Genomic DNA, 23990 nt, shown 5'->3' on the forward strand with positions numbered 1-23990 from the left:
CGTGGCCAGCAATAAAGATTCCACAGAGTGAAATTTAAGTGATGAATAAGGAAGCTGAACAATTGCTTTGCATCAAAGGTGGTTGGGAACATTCACTGAAAAACTTTTAGGTTCTTTAAGGAAAAGAGGCAGACAGGTTAAGGAAAATACATTTTGTGAGATTGAATTAATGTAGTTTGATCATACTTTTCCTGCCATGTCTTGATGCTATGTAGTCATGTGAACTGTAGTTTTATAAGGTCTTTAGACTGCTCTGCCAAAGAGTGCTGGTGCCTCACCAAACTACACATCCCAGGATTTCATAACATTAGGTTATGGTAGGTAAAGTGAGTACAAATTGCATTCATTGAACAGTATAGAACCAACCATAGGTCTGTCTATCATCATGAGTCGTCAACAATTTTTTCTCCTTTCTCTTTAGCTACAGAATGTCTACCAGAAGGACATCGTGTTCTACACAATGCTTATCGCAGCATCCATTTCGATTCTCTGGAATTACAGGAAACTGCCATTCATGATATGATCTGTGACCATTCTCTTCCACAAGGCTGGTACCGCTTCATGATTGACAACAAGCCTGCAGAAATGCCAACAAAATGTATAGAAGTAAGTACAACAATAAGACATAGATGCTCTGAAATATTTAAGTGCCAACATTTCTCAAGCATGTTTTTACTCTTATTTTTTGCAAATTTACTAAGAATTTGTATAGAACACAAAAGATCCATGATAAGGATTTGAAGGAATTTCCTCCCACCATGTTATTCTTTCCAAAAGATCTTGTTTCTTATGGAATATCTGACTTTATTGTATTGGCAAGCCTATTTTTAGTCATTTTGCTATAGGTTTTCTCTGTACCACACATGTACGCCAGGTGGCAAGTCTTTTTGATGTTTGAACTACATCTTGGTATAGGACCACCTTTGGGGTTGCATGCAAGAAATGGATTGCAGTGAGAGGGAGGCACATGGAGAGGCCAGCATAATGTGAAGCAAGAATATAACTTTTTTTCAGAAAATGCATAAATAATATAACAGCTGCTCCTGGGAAAGTGAGTGATTCAAAACACATTAGGCATTTCCTCGGTTGAAAATCTTCAGTCCTTCTGATCAACGACTTGAAGGTTACAACACCTTTGAGGTTTTATTTCTTTCATGGAGAACTTCATAATTCAAAAGGAAAAAAATCAATTCTTAAATGGATAACTTCCTAATCAAAAGTAGCAGCTTACCCAAAAGGTGGTTTCATTTAATCTGAAGAGAGCCACCTTGGGCTCATTGAAAGAAAGGCAGGATATAAATATAACACTTTTTTTTAAAAAAAAGTATTAAATCCAGACTTCATTCAAATAAATACGGAATTAGACTCTCTTACTGATTTGCAATATTTTAATAGTTTTGTTTTTGTGTGCCTTTGTGTCTTTTCTGACCCTAAGGACAATCTATCATGGGGTTTTCTTGAAAAGATTTCTTCAAAGAGGGGTTTCCTTTCCTTTTCTCTGGGGCTGTGAGAGTATGACTTGCCCAAGGTTACTCCCTGGGTTTCCATGGCTGAACAGATTTAAATTCTAGACTCCAGAGTCAAAGTCCAATGCACAAACCACCACACCATGATGTCTTACCTATTTTAATAAGGAGCCCCTGATGGCGCAGTGGGTTGAAACCTTGTGCTGACAGGACTGATGACTTGAAGGTTGGGTTGCTGATCTGAAGGTTGCCAGTTCGAATCCAACACAGGGAGAGCATGGATGAGTTCCCTCTGTCAGCTCCAACTCCTTGCAGAAACATGAGAGAAGCCTCCCACAAGGATGGTAAAAACATCAAAACATCTGGGCATCCTCTGGCAACATCCTTGCAGACAGCCAATTCTCTCAGTTTCTCAAGTCACTCTTGACACACAAAAAGCCCCTATTTTAATGAATAACATTTACCTGTCTTTTAACCTTTAAACCAACCATTCTAATGTGGATATGAAGATTTAATTGTCTAGCAAAACGTGTTTGATTTATAAAAAGCTTGTGGTCTTCAAGAGAACATAATCTTTCTGCAGGATCTCCATTGCCTAACAGCTGGTCATTTTTTGCTAGATTTGACTCAAATGGTCCACTGTTCTAAGACAGTAGGTATTCACATTTCCTAAAGAAATAATTAGCATTTGTCAGAGGTGATTAGCAGCTACACAACTGTTCTGTGTCACTGAGGCAGTGCATCTACTCTAGGTTATAATCTGAACTAGGGAACAGAAATTCAGTGCCCTGGGTCACTTTCAAGCTAAAAGCTGCAATGGGCTTACCATCCATTTCCAAGGAAGCTGCCAGTCTTAACTACATATTCATGGAAGTAATGTACCAAAAAAACACCTTCTAGCAATATGTACTGTTTCTTAAACCACCATAATAATAATATTCAGAAATAATTGCTCTGATTGGCTGAGCAGTCTCTCTTGCGGTTTGTCTTATTTTAAAAAAATGTTATGGTAAAGACTTAAAATAATTCTAAAAAATCAGTAGGTAGGTGAATTGTTTTGAAATTTGGCAAGCCTGCAATTTTAAATGGGGTCTAAAACAGAGGTAAGTTTCATGCAGATAGACCTTAAGATGACTGAGGATCGAGCCTTTAAAGTTTCCCATTGCAGCCAAAGGGCCAAATCTTTGCCAAATGAAAATGGCAACACTTTTCCCAATTTGAGTAACTTCCCGGTAAACAGAATGAGAGATTAGACAAAAATGGACAGCATGCCTTTTGGTTGAATTGTGCAAGCCTATGAAAGAATGTGTGATAGGCATGTCCATTGAAATATTTATGCACAAAAGTCAAAATGATCCACCTCTATTGTGGGGTTTTGGTGCTCTGCCACCTTGATTTGAGTAGAAGTGAGAATCATTTGCTGAAGTGTGTCAAACCGTCTGCTTATGATCAGTCCTGGCCTACATACTCTGTTTGACAATTGTTTTTCCCAGGAATAATTTAAAATTCTCCTTTAGAGGACCTTGAACTATGATATGATGTAATGTGTGCTTCTTTTTTGAGTGGGACAGGAGGAGTCTCTGAATGACTTCTCCAAAGCTTCCTCTTTACCCTCAATACCATAGCCGATTCTAGTTTTATAAGTCCCTGAACATTGAATAATTGTTTTCAAAGGATTTAGGAAGCTGGCTGGGAAGAAGAGACCAGAAAGTCAGCTTGCCTCAAGCATGTTGTCTAGACAGATATCTAGGTTGGAGCCCATGTTTTTTCCTCCATTGTAAACATATGCTCCTTTTCCAGAATACAGGGCATTTAAAGAAGAGAAAACAGATGTTCCCAGTGTAAGCCATATTTATGTAAATGTTCAAATCTGGTCTGATTTTCCTCTTCTTCCTTCTCCTCCTCCTGGCCTTTGTGAACAGCCAGAACCTTCAAAACCCATAATGGATAAAGACCAATTCAAAGTTCTATTTTATCAGCTGTTATTCCTGTGATTAAAATGTCTGGGGAAAGTTCTGTCAAAGCCACATACATTGCTTGTAACTAATGACTCTTTGCTAGATATACTGAAGACATAGTATGACTTTTCCCTTGAGAAAAGGAAGATACTGTATATATATGTATTACAGACAGACCCCTCATTGGTATCACAGTGGTGTGAACATAAACCTACTTCACCTAGTAAGTGCCATATTCACTCCATTTCTACATTAGCTTATTCAAGAACTGCTAGTTTTTATGTTCATGGGCTATTGGTATATTTTTTACAAAGCATAAAAAACTTAATGAACTCTGGTTCTTTTCATTTCAAGTTTCACTTTCTTTTCTCTCTCTTTTTTTAAACATGTAATTTTCAAGTTCTAATAGGCACAAACAGGGAACGTATATAACAAAAGCATCCTCACAGATAGGTTCTATGTTATAGAAACCTAAGAAATGAACTATTATACCAGAATTATATGAAGATAAATGGAGCTATTGGTAGTGCAGCGAGTTAAACTACTGAGCTGCTTAACTTGCTGACCGAAAGGTCGGCAGTTTGAATCCAGGAAGCAGGATGAGCTCCTGCAATTAGCCCCAGTTTCTGCCAACCTAAAAGTTCAAAAACATGCAAATGTAAGTAGATCAATAGGTACTGTTCTGGCAGGAAGGTAACAGCGCTCTATGCAGTCATGACGGCCACATGACTTTGAAAGCATCTACGGACAACGCCAACTCTTCAGCTTAGAAATGGAGATAAGCACCAGCCTCCAGAATCAGACACAACTAGACTTAATGTCACGGGAAAATCTTTACCTTTACCTATGTGAAGATAATGACAAATTTAGAGATGTGACATGATATAAGTTAACTCCTTAACCACATTACTGTGCCTTTCCTAGGCAGCAAGCAAGTTGAGATAAGATAGCATTTGTAATTAATAAAAGAAATCAAAAGGAATTGTGTAAACAAAAAAAGCCCTATTCTTTTTGGCTGTACCTCTAGTTATCTGATTTTGTTGAATCAACTTTCCGCAAGACTAATGCACCAAATAATTTTTTCCTGTGGATTATCTTGCACCATCCTAACATTAGATCCCTGCATTTTAAAGTAACAAATATACACTAGATGTACTTTAGATGCTAATTGCTACTTAAGTCAAATAAGAGTAAACCCATTAGAGCTGAACCAAATACATGCAGCAGAGTTAATAACCATTTCATTTAAATTATATTAATCAATCTACCCCACATGTGAAATCTGCTGCAATTTTCTAAGCTTTGCAACCTAATCTCTCACAAACATTTACTGGCAACACTATTGACCCAACAGAGAAAATGACTAAATGAAATGTATTGAAGTATGCATTCATTGATTAGTTGAATAATATAATGTGCTCGGGATATGCGACATCAAGACTCAGTTCGCTGAGGACTTGATTACTTTTGGATAAAATTAAACAGAGCATTTAATTTCCCTGCAATAACTCTTTAAAAATTAACAACATCTAAGTTTTTCATGAAGTAGCTTGCAGCATGTCAAGCACTAAACAGCAATGCCAGTATCTAACAACCAGAAAAAAAACCCTGCTTTGTTATTTAAACATAATGATGCATTGCCCTCCTAAGCCCCTACTTATTTTTAATACCATAATTTCTATGCAAACCCCAAATGATAGTCCAATGACTCCAAATTGCAGTGGCATATATCCTGGGCATGTTCAGTCTTTGGAATCACTTGAATAGCTAAATCCTGCATAAGTAGAATAAGACATCCCAAGATGGAGCAGTAATACCAGTTTGTTTTCTACTTACTTGGTATGGACAGCCTGTCCACAGTTTTAAATGTGATTCTGAGTCTTATAATTTGGCAGATTAGTGGGTGTTTAGTTAGGAATGAACAATATTTAATGCATACCTATCTCACAGTGGGACCGCATGGATTAATTTTTAAAATGTCAGAAAAGCTTGTTTTAAAATGAAAAGTGGTAGGCTGTGAGAATTCAGATTTCCACAGAAATTTCTGAAGTTGAATCCTTAATGTGGTGCTTAGTAGTTGCCAGGTGCAGATCCTCTCTTAATTGCTTTAATACTGAAAAGCACTTTCTCTGAATCGTTTTCCACTGTCTTTCAATTAGACTACTTTGCAGAAGTGTATTTGACTATTGCAGTTGTAACTCTGTCTCAATTCCCATGCTGAAGAACACAGAAACATATCTAGGAATATGTACAATAATTATTCTTCTTAAACAATTGGATCTTCTATAAGTGAGCACATACTTTGATTGAATCTTTCTTTTTACCCAAAGGTTCAAAGCCTCTCAGAGTCCCACAAAACAGGAGAAATAAGTATACAGAGTGCAATGCAAACAAAGCCAAATTCCTTCACATCCCAATGATTTCAATATTTCTTTAACCATTCCCTTGAAACATCCTCTTGAAACATTTGTGGTATCATGTTCTTCCTTTATACTACTTATACCTTTTTGAGTTTGAATCAGGTATGCATGTAACAGAAAGCTACAGCACCATCTAACCAAAGTTAAAGAATAAGTGAAATACACTCTTTCAAAGAATGTTCTCATCTTTTGGAGGATTTAAAACAGAGGATAGATGATCATCTGTTGGGATTGCTTTGGTTGAATTGTCATCCTAAGTATGTGAATTAACATTTTAACCATTTGTGTAATTTTGTATTGGATTAAGAAACCTATTATTATAAAGGTGTGTTTACTAGGGTTGTGTAATTCAGCTGAACCGTGATCCATTTTTGGTATCTGAATTTTGGTGGACCTGCAGACCCATTTTTGCGAGCCTCCCGAAAACGGGTAGCATCCAAAAACAATTTTCAGGTCCGCAGCTGAAAAATGCAGGGAGATCCTTCCACTTCCAGGTTGGAAGGGGTCAGTCACCATCCACAAGCAAGCAAGAAGCATGTCCCCTGGTTAGAAAAAAAACACTCCAGTATGATCTACTGGGAAAACATTTTAAAACTGTATTGTGGGAAATCTAGCCATGTTGGAAAAAAACTTCAATGCTTTTGGAGCAGTATTATTATTATTTTAAGTCTTATAGCAGTTCAGAGCAAGTCATCAGCTTCACTCATTCAGAAAGGCAAGGGGGCAGCAGCCCCCCAAAAGGGACAAGATGAGAAGGATAACTTCAGGTAGGCAGGCATAGTGGAAGCCGTGTTTAGGCTGGTAGACAGTCAACTGGCAACTGGAGAAGATGGGGACTGGGGCTACTGGCTGTGGCTGGATGAGGCTGGATAGAACTGGCTCTTGCTTGCATGTCTTGGCTTGGTAAGCCAGCCAGCTGGCCGGCCACCCACCCATCCCTTAAGTTAACCAGCTGTCCAAACAAGGGAAAGGTAACAGGTGGCGGGACACTGTGCAGTAGGTGCCTGCCAGCAAGTCCTGTGTTTTCGGGGAGGAAGGCTAGACTGCTGCAACCACAAGGTCTAACACACACACACACACACACACACACAAACAAACACACACACACAACCCCAGTAGTGAGGGGCAACACAACAAGAACAGGCAGGCTTTTTGTGATTTTTAAAATAAAAGTTATTCCTGAAGGAGCTAAGAGAGAAGACAGAAGCCTTGGTGCAGTGTGTTCCTTCAGGCAGAGGCTAAGCTTCTGCTTTGCCTAATATATATTTTTCTGAAGCACAGCAACCAAGAGAAAGAGGGGGGTCCCGTTCAACCTTTTTCACCCATCACCACACTTCCCAAGAAATGATTGAAATATAATAGAAAAAATGAAGAGCAAAGAGAAATATTTTTATTAAATCAAACAAGAGAGAACTTGATGAGATTGCAAAGGAAAGGCATAGGGTACTAGGGTAGGTATTTAGGTAGGTGTTTGCTGGTACAATTCTTATTAATGATAATCTTTTATTTTCTGATTGAGGTTGGAGTTAGAGGAGAGACTATGGGTTTCATAGTGTGGTTCTGTAGGCAAAACAAAAATCAAGTCTAATGTTTACCGTAATTTGGCAACAGCCAAATGAAATGAAATGAAATAAGAAATTAAAAGCAAAGAGAGAAATATATCGATTAAATTAAACAACAGATAGAATTTGATGAGATTGCAAAAGAAAGAAATTAGGTCCTGGTATTGGTGGGCAGTTAGTTAGCATGTGCGAATTACTCAGAATAATCGTAACTCGGAATAAAATTGGATCTATTTTGAGTTCCAAAGGGGGTTCTGACATGGTTTGGCACCTCAGAATAAACTTTCAATTTTGAAGCGTTTGAGCCCATTGATTTAATGGGCTCATAAGTTCGTCGGATATATGAGAAAGCATTTTTAAAGCAACCAAACTTTGCACGGAGGAGCAGCCTAGCCTGGGCTTGCCTCCTCGCCCAATCAGTGCTGACGTTCATGTAAGGGGAGGGGTTTGGGATGTCCTCCTTAAAAGCCCCTCCTGCATGCCTTGAGCCTCATTCCGGCCTGGAACAGGGAGGAGGGTGGTTGGTCGGTCTTTTGCTGCTGCCTGCCTGGCCGGTTGTTTCATGGGGAATCTAGGAAGGCAGGCAGGCAGCCATTGAAAAAAAGAAGGAGTCTTTACAATGAAGAGAAGGCATTTATTTTGGGGTGGGATGGGAAAGGGGTTGTGTTTTGTTTTAAAAATCTGACGCAGTTTCTTCGAAAATAAAGAAGTGAAGGAAGGAGAAGCATTTATTTTTGGAGACAAAAGTGGGGGTTGAAGTTTGGAGTGGGGAAAGGGGTTTTGTTTTTAAAATCTGACGCCTTTGTCCTGCTCAAAGCACTGCGCCTCTCATCATTCCCCAAACCCCTCTCTGCTGTCCTCCCTTCATCTGGGGGGCCCAACAATGTTACATCGCTGAATCCTTCTTTGGCTTCAAGCCCTCTGTTTGTTTTGTTAGTTTGACCTGAGCCTCCTCAAATCACTGTGCCTCCCATCATTCCCAAAACCCCTCTCTGCTGTCCTCCTTTCGTCTGGGGAGTCTAGCAACGTTACATAGCTGAATCCTTCTCTGGATTCAAGCCCTCTCTGCCTGTTGTGTTTGTTAGTTTGGCCTGAGCCTCCTTAAAGCACTGTGCCTCCCATCATTCCCCAAACTACTCTGTGCTGTCCTCCCTTTGTTTGGGGAGCCCAGCAATGTTACATAGACTAATCCTTCTCTGGGCCCTCTCTGCCTGTTCTGTTTGTTTTGTTAGTTTGGCCTGAGCCTCCTCAAAGCACTGTGTCTCCCAATATTCCCCAAACCCCTCTCTGGTGTGCTATGATTTCTGTTCCTGGTTGATAAATGTCATTTCCTAATTGGTACTGTCACAAAAAACATGGTAAAACTTTATTACACTGCCAAAAGTTTGTCTTTGCACAAGGGACATTGTGCTATAAATAGCACATTGTGGTTTGCTGAGCGTCCACCAATTTAACAGAGTTTCAGCCACAAAAACAAAGTTTCTGAAGTAGAACAGTGACTTTCAAAGTAAAGACAACCCAATGAAACAGGAAATAACACTTTCAAACCAGGAACAGATTTCTGTAATTATTTAAAATGTTTTTTTTTTATATTGAAGCTATGAAAATTCACCAAAAATCAGAGGATAAGGTAAACATTCTGAAATTTGGTGAGCTAACAGTGGTAAATGTGTTCTACTACTGTAGCATGTTTCATCATGATAGCTCAAAAATGAGGGCAGAAGAATCCCCTAAAGTTTTCCTGTGCTGTTTTTCGCTATTGTGCATGCCTCCATTAATGAATTGATTATGAATATTCAGAAGTTTCAGAAAGTTTCAAACTTTTTACCTTCAAAATTTAGAAGTGACTTTAGAAATGAATTGCCAGCACCTCCTACTTTCGAAGAGAGTTTAGAAACATTTTTTTGGATTGCACATGCCTAGTAGTTAGGTACTTAGCAGGTAGGTACGTAGGGAGGTAGGTAGGTGGTTGTTCTGAGACTGAGGCTTTGATGTTTGCTGGAATTCTTATTAATAATAATCTTTTAAAAATATTTTCTAAAGGAGGGGAATGTTATGATTGAGCCTCATGGCTCTGTTACTGACAGACGTGGGCGTAAGACTCCTCGAGAGTCAGATACTCTCGAGGAGCGAGAAAGAAAAAGACTGCGAGACATTTTTGCAGCACCATCTGACGAAGAGTCTTTTGAGGGGTTTACGGAGAGAATGGAGGAGGGGCTGGTTAGCTCGGAGGAGGATGAGATGGATTGGACTCGGGTAAGGGAGGAATTGGGTGCCACTGGTCATGATGGGATAGAAGATGAATGGGGACCTTCAGGATTAGACCCATGGCTTAGCTGGAGGGATGGGACGGGATCCACAGCTGGAGATGCTGTGGGGCGTAGTCAGAGGTGTTCCAGCTCTGATGAGGAAAGTGATGAGGAAACGCCCGGGTTAAGGAGGACAGCTGACAGTGATGAGGATTTGTAACTGGCATAAAATGGGGCTTGGGAGCAATTGCAAATTGCGTTGGGCAAGGTAATCTGGACGAACGCTTGGGATCTGTGTGGGACGCTTTCCTGAAGACTGGTGTGTTTTCCTGTGCTGAGACGTAAGTTGTTTTGGAATTCAGGGTCAGACGGCGGGAGGAATTGTGTGGGCATTTGTTTGTGCAAACCTGTGCTTACTCTTATTAGCTTGACCTTCCGTCGTCTTCTTGACGGACGCCATCTCCTGTTTTGAAAACTCGGACTGAACTGATCACGGCTTGTCTTCCCCCCTTCTTGGACTTGGAATCTACAAACGTCTGCTTCTGGCTTTGATCTACGGAAAGGAACTGGGTCTACTCTACTGCTACAATCCTTGGCTGATCTGTTCGTGTTGGAAATCCTGTCTGCTGTGTGTGTGGGAGCGACGCAAGTTACTCTAAGCACAGTGTTGGCAGCAGAGAGGAATCTGCTGCCAATTAGTTGCATTCTTTTGTATCTTTTGTTCCTCGGCTTTTGTTTTGTTTATCCCCAGGCTGAAGCAAGCAGTTTGTTTTTACCCGGATTAAACTCCGGTTTAATCCGGTTTATCTTTTGAACGTTTTTCCTTGCCCCTTTTTGCTCCTAAAGGCTAATACTGCCTGGCCCTTGTATTTTACGGGCATTTTTGAGTTCTGTAATCCAATAAACTCTGTTATCTTGAACCTTGTGGCGTTCTGTCCTTGACAGATTGCCCAACGCCCATAAAAAGTTTATTGCAGCAATAAACCCGTCAGGAAGACGATGGAGGAGTTAAGGGCCAAATTTGACCAATTACAAACGGCTTTTACCGTCAGCCAAGCAGCTCATGCTGTGAAAGGACATGTTTTGACTCCTGAACGCTTTGACGGAACCAGGTGCAAGTTGCCAACCTTTTTGGCACAAGTGGAGCTTTATTTTTCCCAGCTCAGTGCTCATGCTTTTCCTACAGACACTAGCAAGGTGGCATTTATTTTGAGTTTGTTGACCGGTCCCGCAGGACAATGGGCCACTAATTTAATTTTGGGAAATGACCCAGTCAAGGACAATTTGAATAATTTCAAACAGTTATTAACTGACACTTTTGGGGATCCTCTCCGCACGGAGAATGCTGGGTGGGCTCTGTATCGGTTGAAACAGGGAAAGGGGACTGTTTTGGATTACTTAAATAAGTTTAACCTGTATCGCCACCAGCTGGATTGGGGGGAAAATGCATTCATGCTTTTATTTACTGCCGGGTTAAGTGATATGCTCCAGGATGAATTAGCACGCTTGGAGCCGGCTGAAAATTGGGACGCCTTAGTAGCTAAGGTGCTGCGTTTAGACGCAAGGTTCGAGGCTCGTAAACACTCGAAAGCAATGTGTGCGCCACCTATGCATATTACCAGGGCACCTGTGGTGATGGGGGAAGAGCCTATGGAGCTTGGGGTCTTTAAAAAGCTGTCTACAGAGGAAAGGAGCCGTAGGAGGCAGCTGGGGTTGTGTTTGTACTGTGGGAATGCGGGGCATTTTGCCAAAAACTGTAATGTGAAACCTTCTCAGCTTTCGGGAAAAGGCCAGCCCTAGTGCGACGTGAGTCCAACGCACTAGGGCTCCTCAAGCAGTCAACTGAGGGGAGGAAGCATGTTTTCGTACCCATTACATTATCTGTTGGGGGAAGGGAACTTGTTTCTACTTTGGCACTGCTGGACTCAGGGGCTACGGTCTCTTATGTAGATATTGAGTTTGCTAAGAAGCATGGCATTCCTAGAGTGCGCAAGGCATGCGACGTGTGGGTGGAAGGAGCAGATGGGAGACTGCTGGAGACTGGGGTGGTTAACCATGAAACCTCAGCAGTAATGTGGGAGGTGCAGGGAGTAACGGGAACGTTTGTGTGGGATATTACGAGTTTGCCTAGATATGATGTGATCCTGGGGATGGATTGGCTAGCTGTAGTAAACCCACAAGTAGATTGGGCGACACGTAAAGTGACCTTAAAGAGGCAGGATTGTTGCACTCTGAATGTTACTCAATCTGATATGGAGGGAGTGCCTGCTGAGTATGGGGAGTTCTCTGATGTATTTTGTAAAAGAGAAGCGGACAAATTACCACCGCACAGGCCATATGATTGCGCCATCAAGTTAGCAGAAGGTGCGAAATTGCCAGCAGGAAGGCTGTATGCCTTGACTGTACCGGAAAGGCAAGCTTTGAGGAAGTTTCTAGATGAAAATTTAGCCAAGGGGTTTATTCGCCCATCTAGCTCTCCAACTGCGGCACCAGTATTCTTTGTAGCCAAAAAGACTGGGGAACTTAGGCTGGTCTGCGACTATCGGATCCTAAACAAATACACCATTCGGGATAGGTACCCGCTACCTTTAATCTCGGAACTATTATCAAGGGTGCAAGGGGCTAAGGTTTTTACCAAGCTTGACTTGCGGGGGGCATATAACTTAATCCGTATACGGGAAGGGGATGAATGGAAGACGGCATTTAACACGTGTTTCGGATGCCACGAGTTCCGAGTCATGCCTTTCGGACTTTGCAACGCTCCTGCGGTCTTCCAGAGGTTCATGAACGATGTGTTCAGGGACCTAATTGACCAATTTTTAGTGATTTATTTGGATGATATCTTGATTTTTTCTAAGGACGAGAAAGAACATCGTCAACATGTCAAGCAGGTTCTGCACCGTCTGCGGGCTAATGGGCTTTTCGCCAAGGCTTCCAAGTGCGTCTTTCATGTGCCTGAAGTGGAGTTCCTAGGTCATGTAGTGTCAGGTAGGGAACTTAAAATGGATCCACATAAGATCGACGCCGTTAACTCATGGCAGGAGCTAAAGACTAAGAAGGATGTACAAAGGTTCTTAGGTTTCGCTAATTACTACCGGGAGTTTATTCCGAATTTTGCAAAGCTCACGGTACCTTTGACGCAGCTCCTGCGTAAGAAACAGCCATTTGTGTGGGGGCGGGAAGCTCACGATGCGTTTCTACAACTTAAGTCTAGTTTTCAATCGGACAACATACTAACACATCCTGATGTTGACAAACCGTTCGTGGTAGAAGCGGATGCTTCTAGCTACGCGTTGGGGGCTGTATTGTCTCAGAAGGATTCCTCAGGGACCTTGCGTCCCTGTGGTTTTTACTCGCGGCAACTAACACCCTTCGAGCAGAACTATACCATATGGGAGAAGGAGTTGTTGGCGATTAAGGTGGCGTTTGAGGTGTGGCGGCACTGGCTTGAAGGGGCACGGCACCAGATTGTGGTCAGATCTGATCACAAGAATTTAGAGCACTTACAAACAGCAAAGAAGTTAAACCAGCGTCAAATCCGATGGGCTTTGTTTTTCTCCAGGTTTAACTTCAAGGTGCAGTTCGTGGAGGGGAAGGCAAACTTGCGGGCCGATGCTTTATCCCGCAAGCCGGAGTTTAAGACCAATGAGCAGGTAGTATGTCAGACCATCTTGCCTACTGCCTCTCTATGTGTTGTAGACAATGAGCTCGGGTTACATGACCAGATCCTTGAGGCTCAGAGGGATGATGTGTGGACTCAGGAGCAACTGATGCTGCTATCAGCAGGTAACCGTACAATACTGCCGCATCTACAAGATCAAGACGGAGTATTGGTACGCAGGGGGCAGGTCTACGTACCAGTGGGGGCCCTCAGGTTGGAGGTGATTAGAGCCCACCATGACGAACCCATGGCTGGGCACTTTGGCAGGTTCAAGACCGTACAGCTTATCACCAGGAGCTACTGGTGGCCAAAGATGCGGCAAGACATTCTGCGCTTTTGTGACAGCTGCGCTGTTTGCCAGCAGAGTAAGACGCCTGTTGGGCGCCCTAGAGGGTTGTTGTCGTCTCTACCTGTTCCGGAGAGGCCATGGCAAATCATTTCCATGGATTTTATTTCAGATTTGCCTAAGTCTGGGGGTTATACTTGTATTTGGGTGGTGGTGGATTTATTTAGCAAACTGGCTCATTTTATTCCTTGTTCAACCATTCCGGCGGCCCCTACGTTGGCCTTACTATTTACTAAGCACATCTATCGTTTGCACGGAGCACCCGAGGTGATTATTTCAGATAGGGCTCCGCAATTTGTGTCACGCTTTTGGAAACATTTCCATGAGTGCTTAGGGACTAAGTTAAACGTTTCTTCAGCTTTTCATCCGCAGATGGATGGACAGTCGGAACGGGTTAATGGGCTCTTAGAGCAGTATTTGCGTTGTTTTTGTTTAGATCAACCCACGGCTTGGGTGAAGTGGTTACCGGTGGCGGAGTTCGCTTACAATAATGCGGTGCACACGTCTAGTCAGCATACGCCATTTGAGCTAACTTATGGTTTTCACCCACGGGGAGGTGTGGCGCCGTCGACCAATGTGGTCTCTTCGGACCCTGTATACCGCTCTTCGGAAATGGCTGCACTGCATGATGTTGCCCGTCGCTTACTGTTGGAAGCTAAGGCAACGCAAAAGACTCAGGCTGACCGCCACAGGCAGGCAGGGGAGGAGTTGGAAGAAGGGGATTTGGTGTGGTTATCTTCCAAACATATTAAACAGGCTGGGGGAAAGTTTGCGCCGCGATATTTGGGTCCCTTTCCTATCGTTAAAAAGATTTCTTCCGTTGCGTTTCGTTTGCGTTTACCGTCTAGTTTAAAGGTCCATCCAGTCTTTCATCGTTCGCTGTTGAAACTAGATACCTCTAGTCGTCGTGGTGCCATAGCGGAGGGTATCACTGCCACTTCTCCGCCATCGGGGGAGGAGGCCTTTGTGAGAGGGGATAGTGTTATGATTGAGCCTCATGGCTCTGTTACTGACAGACGTGGGCGTAAGACTCCTCGAGAGTCAGATACTCTCGAGGAGCGAGAAAGAAAAAGACTGCGAGACATTTTTGCAGCACCATCTGACGAAGAGTCTTTTGAGGGGTTTACGGAGAGAATGGAGGAGGGGCTGGTTAGCTCGGAGGAGGATGAGATGGATTGGACTCGGGTAAGGGAGGAATTGGGTGCCACTGGTCATGATGGGATAGAAGATGAATGGGGACCTTCAGGATTAGACCCATGGCTTAGCTGGAGGGATGGGACGGGATCCACAGCTGGAGATGCTGTGGGGCGTAGTCAGAGGTGTTCCAGCTCTGATGAGGAAAGTGATGAGGAAACGCCCGGGTTAAGGAGGACAGCTGACAGTGATGAGGATTTGTAACTGGCATAAAATGGGGCTTGGGAGCAATTGCAAATTGCGTTGGGCAAGGTAATCTGGACGAACGCTTGGGATCTGTGTGGGACGCTTTCCTGAAGACTGGTGTGTTTTCCTGTGCTGAGACGTAAGTTGTTTTGGAATTCAGGGTCAGACGGCGGGAGGAATTGTGTGGGCATTTGTTTGTGCAAACCTGTGCTTACTCTTATTAGCTTGACCTTCCGTCGTCTTCTTGACGGACGCCATCTCCTGTTTTGAAAACTCGGACTGAACTGATCACGGCTTGTCTTCCCCCCTTCTTGGACTTGGAATCTACAAACGTCTGCTTCTGGCTTTGATCTACGGAAAGGAACTGGGTCTACTCTACTGCTACAATCCTTGGCTGATCTGTTCGTGTTGGAAATCCTGTCTGCTGTGTGTGTGGGAGCGACGCAAGTTACTCTAAGCACAGTGTTGGCAGCAGAGAGGAATCTGCTGCCAATTAGTTGCATTCTTTTGTATCTTTTGTTCCTCGGCTTTTGTTTTGTTTATCCCCAGGCTGAAGCAAGCAGTTTGTTTTTACCCGGATTAAACTCCGGTTTAATCCGGTTTATCTTTTGAACGTTTTTCCTTGCCCCTTTTTGCTCCTAAAGGCTAATACTGCCTGGCCCTTGTATTTTACGGGCATTTTTGAGTTCTGTAATCCAATAAACTCTGTTATCTTGAACCTTGTGGCGTTCTGTCCTTGACAGGGAAGTAGGATAAAAATATAAGAAGAGGAGAGAAGAAGCTAAAAAGGATGAGTTGAGGCTCAGAGACACCCTAATATTTTTAAAGAAAAGCACACCCACCCACCTAAGAGTTGCTGTTTCTCTCAAATCCCCAAACTTGGGAGAAGATTGTGGTGGAGCCCTTGCCATTACAAGTGTTCAAATAAGTCAAATCAGCCAAATAAGCCAAAGACAATTTTTAAATGAATCCAAGCACAACCCTAGTGTTTACATGTCCAAATATGATTGCTAATATGATGCCTTGACCAATTGTTTCCATACAACTGCTTTTGCAGGAAAACCAACTACCATGGCTAGAATCCCCGATCAGTTACATATTAGTGAACCACTGTAGAATTACTGCAGTATGACACCACTTTAACTGCCACGGTTCAATGCTGTGGAATCCTGGAATTTGTAGTTTGGTGAGACACCAGCACTCTTTGGCAGAGAAGACATAAGGACTTCATAAAACTACAACTCTCATGATTTCATCACTTTGAGCCATGGCAATTAAAGTGTTGTCAAACACCCTTAATTCTACAGCATAGATGTCCCCTAAGTAATCTCTTTGGCCTAACCTTTCTCTAAATGTTATTCATCCATGCTCAAATCAATAATGGAATAGACCTCTACATGCAGCTGAGCCACATAAAAAAAAGGTTTGAGGGGAAGTTACAATTGTGCCCCAATTATGACTATGTATTGATCATGAATATAGAACAATTACTTAGATTTACTCATTTGTAACTGTTTCATATTTAGGATTGCTACTTATGATTTTGAAACTACTGCTGCAATCATACCTCCTCCTCCAAACTACTTTAACAAGCATCAGCTGCATGGGGAGAAGGTGATCCCACTCTGCTGGCAATTAGATCAAGGGTGAAGGACAAGCTTTGAGGAAGTTGAGGGAGGAAAGATTGCTTAGTTAATTATACTTAATTAAGTAACTGTTACAGAATTCTGGCTGAAGTTGCTTCAAATAAAAAAGCTATGTGTGAATCAAGTTTTGAGAATATTTTCTATTATTCATATTACTTGAAGCATTTTCCCTTTCACACAACACAGTAATAACAAACTAAATATAGTTTACCAAATGAAAAACATTCATTTTTCTTTCCCGCTGCTTCACCCTCACTGCTCAGACAGCCTTTTACTTTTTCTGGTGTCTTCTTAGCCTGGGGGCTGCTAGGTAAAATTCAGCTGACAAAACTACAATGAAGCAAGCATAACATATACCGTGACCTCCCGTCTCACCCTGCTGTCATACCCAAGATCCATTTTTGTGCTACAAAAGAGCTACGGCTGCTGCTTAAGAAATCCAGCGGAGTTGCCCAAAAGAAAAATGACTTCTTTTAAAAAAAATAATTTTTCAAACCTGACATTACACTCAAATTCAACAGTCTCACTGAAGCAGGATGGCCCACAAAAAACGGAGGTGGAACAGTGCACAATTTGGAAGTTACTTACAGAGGGCAAGTGTTCTCTACAACATTTAACAGCTCCTCTTTTAGAAAAAAAAAGCTAGCTAAGTTTTCTACGTTTATTTTCAAGTATACCGTTTTATGCTCTAAAGCTTTTGTGCATGCAATTTTGTATGGCTAAATCTTTTGATTTCTTCTTCATTTATTCATTAGCCAATATTCTCAGACCCTTTTTAGCCAGTAAAATATTTGGACAATAATGCTCCTGGTGTTTTTATGTAGTTTTGCCCTCCCCTTTCTTAGTTTATGATCCACAAATATTGAACAGCTGAAAAGCCAGGGCTAATTTTACTATGAGTGGTTGCAATGACAAATCACATGTGGTTACACGTTGCACCAATTGTCCATTTTTAAAAATCTGCATCAAGAACATATAAAAACACTGCTTAAATTCCAGAAAAATGTCAATCATGTGATCATTAGAAAGGTCACAGGCTAGAAACCTGTTGGAATGCGACATTACCGTAAAAGCAGCTGTGAAAGAATCGATGCACTTTCATATAGGTTGTATCAATTGAGTCTTTAGTGCAACCGAGAGCCCTTTCACACTGCCCTTTATCCCAGGATCTGATCCCAGATTACCTACTTTTAAATTGCCTCCATATGTTAGAGCAATGTCGGAGTTGTGACCTTTTGTAAAGGCACTCAAGACTTGGCTGTTTGGTTGTGCATTTAAATAAATCAGATCTAATTTGCCAAATAGTCACTGTTGAATGTTTTTATGTTGAATGTTTTTATGTTGAATGTTTTTATATTGTGGAATGATATTTTAAATTGTAAGTCGCTCGGAGCACTCTGGTGGAGAGCGACTAATTAAGAAATAAAGTGAAGTGAAGAAGTGAAGTGAAGTGAATATATGAGTCCCCACTGCCAGATAACCTGGGATAAGATAATCTGGGATCGGATCTTGGGATATAGGGGTAGTGTGGAAGGGCCCTAACTGTGGTGCAAGCACATGCAGAGTCTCCTTTCATGCTTCTGTATTAATGGATTGGAAGCTAATCAACCATCATGCATAATATGACCTTAATCCACGCATGGGCAAACTAAGGCCTGGGGGCCAGATGTAGCCCCTGGTGCTTGCCTCAGACCCCCTTCATTTTCCCTGTCCTCTTCCAGAAGGACACAGCGGCCCACCATATCCTTATGCCAAAAGGATGTGGGAGGAAGGCATGTAGCAGCTGAGAGCCCTCTGAAGTTCTCCCAACCACCCTGTGTCTCGCCCTCCTCCTGGCATAAGGATGGTGCCAGCGGCCCCATTCTTAGGCAAAAAGGACAGCTTGAGGAAGGCATGCGGTGGCTGAGAGTCCTCTAGAGCACTCTCAGCTGCCACCTGTCTTTCCCTCCTCCCAGCATAATGCCAAGAGGTCAGCCCAAGGATTGGAGGAGGAAGATGGGAAGGAGGGTTGGGGTAGTCGCCGCATGTCTTGTCTTCCTTCTGGCATATGGATGGAGTGGGCAGCCTTGTCCTTCTGCAGGGAGGACAACCTGAGAATGACCTGGATCCTGCCCTGTCATCTCTTGGCCCCGCTGTTTTCCAGGCCTGGGCCCTCCTCACCCAGTGTGTGTGGCCCAAGGCAAAAGAGTTTGCTCATGCTTGCTTTAATTAAACACTGGAACCAGTAGGGTAGCCAGGATTTTGATTCGGGGGGGGGGGGGGGCTGAGTCTGGGTGAGACAGGATCTACCCAAGCAAACCTTTCGTATCGTTATCCCAATACCCCCATCCATATGGGATATATTGAACATGGTGATCAGATCATGATATGAATAGACAAAACAGTTTAAATCGTAAGTATAAGGCCTTCTCGCGGACCACCCTGAGAATTTCGGGAATTTCAAGCCCCTCCCCCCCCCCCGACTACATGCCTGACTGGAACAATCCAGGAAAGCTATGCTGATATTGATGTCCAAGAAAACAATCCAAGAAAATCATTTGGAAATATTCTGCCTAATTATTATGTGAGAAGTGAACTTGCCATGTCAGGAAGAAACGAAGAAGCCAATGTCTCTTAGGACCAGGCTTAACGACTCCACAGCTAAGGTTGCCAATATCGTGGCTTCATGCATCCCAAGGACTTGCTTCTCCTTGCATTCAAGCAAGTCCCTCCTTTACAGAGGTTTAGGGAAGGGCTAACTTAAAAATAAATATGATTGATATTTTAGTGGACTTAGAAATTTTATAAGGGTAAAACCAAAACTCTAGTATCTGGAAAAGGGGTTTCATTACTCGTTTTGAAACTAGCTATTGCTCTACACGTATAGAAGCATATTTGGTATTCATACTTGAAAGTATGTTCATCTAGGTCTTTAGTGTGATATGTCTGGGAAGTAATATATCCACTCCTAAACAAAACAAAAAATAGCAAGAGAAGCATGAGTTTATACTCTTGCATTCAGGCTTTACTTTGAGGCATGCAGAGAAAGAGAGCTTTATAGCCCATGACATGCACTTTACCTTTCTCTTCCCTGGAGAGCAGGGGGCATGTTGCTTTTGATGCTCTCAAATAGAAAATGTGTCTCATCTATCGATCTAGATATAAGCATATCTATAACAGACTCACAAACTTCCACTGAGTTATAAAAAACAATTGCAAGAAATATATAAAGCAATCGCAAAGTCAAGAAATGTATACAGCAATCAATATTTCTTTCATTGCCACAGTTTTGAAGACATAAATATGATTAGGCTAACCTGCATAAATTCTGTTGTCAGTCACATTAGAAATACGAAAGGAGGAAAATTATAAACATAGTAAGCTAATGTCAGGCTTGCATTGAAAGGATGGCTATCTGAAGCCCCTTCCACACTATTCCTATATCCCAGGATATGATCCCAGATTACCTTCTTATCCAGATTATGGCAGCAGGGACTCATATAATCCAGTTTAAAGCAAATAATCTGGGATCAGATCCTGGAATATAGAGCGGTGTAGAAGGGGCCTGAGTGTTTGGCCTTTCATTATTTTCTCTTATTTATTAAAAATATTTATCAATTACTTTGGGGGCACTGTGGTTTCCAAAGCAAATTATGAAGTGATAAAATATGGAATATGTTCTTTAAAACAGACTAAAGTCATTTTAAAGCTAATTGTAAATTGTTTTTTAAAGGACATACAGAATAGAAGTTAACCAGGTTTCTCTTGTGAAAGATCTTCATTGTCAAGGGGCTGCTAGGCAGAAAATCCTGTCTTAGATGTAGGTTAGGCACTTGGCATAAAAAACAGACAAGAAATTGGATGAAATTGCAGATATTGATATGCATAGATGTAACATTAGCCATTTTTATAATATCAGAATTACACTGTAGTACATTACATCTCACTTGTGTGAGGAAGCATATGACCAACTGCCTTATATGCCTGTTGGGTCTGCTATTTAGTTACTAACTGCTGATTGACAGCTCCAAAATTGTTAATCTCCTTCCTTATGGTTCTTTATCTTTAAATCAGACTTGGACTGGTCATCTCTTCAAATAGGGAATACCTTCAAAAGAAGAAGCATGGTTTAGCACTTTTTCACATAAAGAACTCTCTTCTGTAAAATAGAGTATATGGAAACCATATTTATGTACACTTTAACTAGGCCTATTTTGGTGGACACAAAATTGGATATCTTGAGAAAACCTCAAATTCTGAAAAGTCTCATGAAGGAGATGGTATTTCATAGTTGTGGTTGGTAGTGTCCATATGGTGGTGACTTTGGGTATTAGTACAAATTTCAAAGAAGCTCTCCATAGTAATGAATGCTATGACTTAAATAAAGTTAGCACCATGAAATGTTCCTTGAAGCTTCAGATTAAACTGAGAGTTGAACTGCCAATATGGGAATCCTGAAGCACAAGTTATCCAGATCCATTCTATTTTTGGTATGTTCCAACACTGACCTCTTAAAAGTTTAAACTGAGAATGTTTTGACTACTAAGCACTAAAACATTTGCCAATAAGCTTATGATGTAATATTTATTATTATTTATTTATTTACAGTATTTATATTCCGCCCTTCTCACCCCGAAGGGGACTCAGGGCGGATCACATTATACACACATAGGGCAAACATTCAATGCCCATAAACACATTAAGACAGAGACAACAGACAGACAGACGCAGAGGCAATTTAACCTTCTCCTGAGGGGATGTTCGATTCTGGCCACAGGGGGGAGCAGCTGCTTCATCATCCACTCTGATGGCACTTCCTCACTTCCTTATTCCAATGTTGTAAATTAGTTAAACTTGCCTCCCCACTTTTATAAGTGGTACCTTATTTCCTACTTGATAGATGCAACTATCTTTTGGGTTGCTAGGTCAGCAACGAGAAGGGGCTATATTTTATTTTTAATTGATGGGTGCTCACCCCGCCATGGGCTGGCCTCGAACTCATGACCTCATGGTCAGAGTGATTTATTGCAGGAGCTGTTTACCAGCCTGCGCCACAGCCCGGCCCTAATATATACTGAGTAGATAATTTATAATCAATGTGGATGAGAAAGGGTAGCAATGCAGTCAAATTCTGTCTGAAATCTTTGGCTAATTATACTTTGGTCTCAAATGGAGGGAAGCCAATGGTTGACTGTCTTCAAACAAATACTGAGATTATTTCATTTATGTTCCATCTTTCTCTCAAATGGTACCCAAGATGACTCAAAGTTGTAAGGCACATGAATTAAAACTCACTCACCCCCTACAAACTATATTTCATGCAATCTAAGGTACGCCTTTTCCCATTTTATGGCCTCCAAAAAAGGGGTGCACCTTAGATTGAATGGTGCCTTATATTCACTTGTTTTGCGGGTGATTTCAAATGTGAAGAAACCCAGAAACCATCTTGTCTGCATGAGTGTTTTCAAAATAAGTCTGTGAGGTTATTGGATAGCAGCAGAAAGCAACACTTAGAGGTGCTTAGCTCAGCCAAATTGTCTGAGGACAAAAATGTGGGGACTAGCAGAGTCATTGAGGTTGGAGTCCTTCCTCCCCACTCCCTTCCTTTGAGATTAGATATTAGGATGGCAGAAGAAATTTTAGAAGGTATTGACGTACAGAGTAAATTCTAAAAAAATTCTAAAAGTTTTTTAAAAATCTTTTTTTTCTAAAATTGAAATTTAAAAGGGGGGGGTCACCATGCATTCAAAGGCTCCTTAGATTCAGTGAAATACAGACTCTATCTATCTATGTATAGAAAATGGTCCTGGCTGAAATCCTGTTGGAGAGTTACAAAGTCATAATGTGGAATTACAGATTCATAATTGTTTGACATGTATTATCCATACAAAGTTCCTAGTTTAGAGGGCACATAAGGACCATGAATGTCACTTAATTCTACTTACCAGGAAGCAGCTTCTGCAGTCAATAGGAGCTTATTCCTCTGTCAATTTGGAAGGAGGTGACTGACATTCCCACCTCCGCCACTTGCAAAGGCAATTTCCAATGAGAAGGAAGAGTGGAAGTGCTAGCCAGCTGCCTCCTAAAATAAGGGAAACAAACTTCATTGATCTCAGCAACTACTTACCAATAAACAAGGGATAGGAGACAAACCAGGGTCACTGTGTAGCTGCGCAACTGTGATAGATACACATTTGCAACCACACAATAGGGTTCTTTTTCATATAAACACATCAATTGTTTTAAACAAAATACAATCATTTGAAAATATGACACTAAGAATCAAAGTGCAGCATATATACCTCATTAAAAGATCTTTTTGCATAGCTGCTTACTGATTAAATGGCAGGGTCCTGGTCTTTAGTAAGTGATCTCCTTATTAAAACTGTTTGTTGCAAATGGAAATGTGTGAATTTTGCAAAGATGTCCCTAATTGCATCATTTTCTACACAGAAAACTGCAGAAAATAAGTCCCAACCTGTGAATATTATTTGAAAATTGTGCAGACATTTTCACAGCACGAAGAAAATGGCTAAAACTGTTCATTGCTTCCTAATTTGGTGAAAAATTGAATCTCTACTGCTGAAGTAGTCCAAGCAGTTTTTCTATCCGGAATGGAGATGGGAACTTGTACTTTTTATTTGGCAGCATAATATCTTATGACGATCCTGATTTTTGACGACTGCAAGTATCTGCCCTCATTGGTGAGAACTTGAGATGGGAGCAGGATTTGTGCCTTCTGCCTTATTTCCTTTTGTTTTAGACTTCCATCTTATTGGTGACGTGAAAGACACTGAAAAGACACACAGTATCCAGAAGAAATGCAAACAACTAATTGAAAGTGTATATATTTTTCTACAGATGAACAAATGTGGAACACAAGCTCCAGTGTGGCTGTCACTTGATTACGACTCCCTTCCACTTCCTGGTGAGAGAAAGCCATTAACAGCTTGTGCAACCTGGCAGTTCTTTTACGGAAGTACCAAAGATTGTTGTCTGTTCCGGATACCCATATCAGTTAGACACTGTGGGGAGTTCTTAGTTTATCTCTTGCAACCAACTCAAGGATGTATGGGCTACTGTGCAGAAGGTGGGTTGCTCTTTATGAATGCAATTGTTGGTACTTCTCTGGCTAAACGTCCAAAGGTCTTGTTATTGCAGTACAGATGCCCATGAATTTGCAAGCTTTGCTCCCGATAAGAGGCAGGCAATGTAGCTAATACATTGTCAAGTGGCCAAGATATTTTTAATGAACAGCTGTTGTTACTTTGGCAAAATTTTATCTACAGCATAATGCCAAGGTATAATTACCTAGTTTACCCT

General features: G+C 41.6%; 1 protein-coding gene across 1 annotated transcript in view; it reads left to right on the plus strand.

Annotated features, from left to right (window-relative positions):
- LOC103279158 (von Willebrand factor D and EGF domain-containing protein) overlaps positions 1-23990 on the plus strand; it is a 368122-nt gene that overhangs the window by 78517 nt on the left and 265615 nt on the right. The window contains exons 2-3 of the mRNA XM_062966717.1: positions 422-606; positions 23529-23757. Coding sequence (XP_062822787.1) covers positions 422-606; positions 23529-23757 — 414 coding nt within the window. The remainder of the gene's footprint in view (positions 1-421; positions 607-23528; positions 23758-23990) is intronic.

The sequence above is a fragment of the Anolis carolinensis genome, chromosome 1, assembly GCF_035594765.1.
Source record: "Anolis carolinensis isolate JA03-04 chromosome 1, rAnoCar3.1.pri, whole genome shotgun sequence".
Classification (NCBI taxonomy): Eukaryota; Metazoa; Chordata; class Lepidosauria; order Squamata; family Dactyloidae; genus Anolis; species Anolis carolinensis.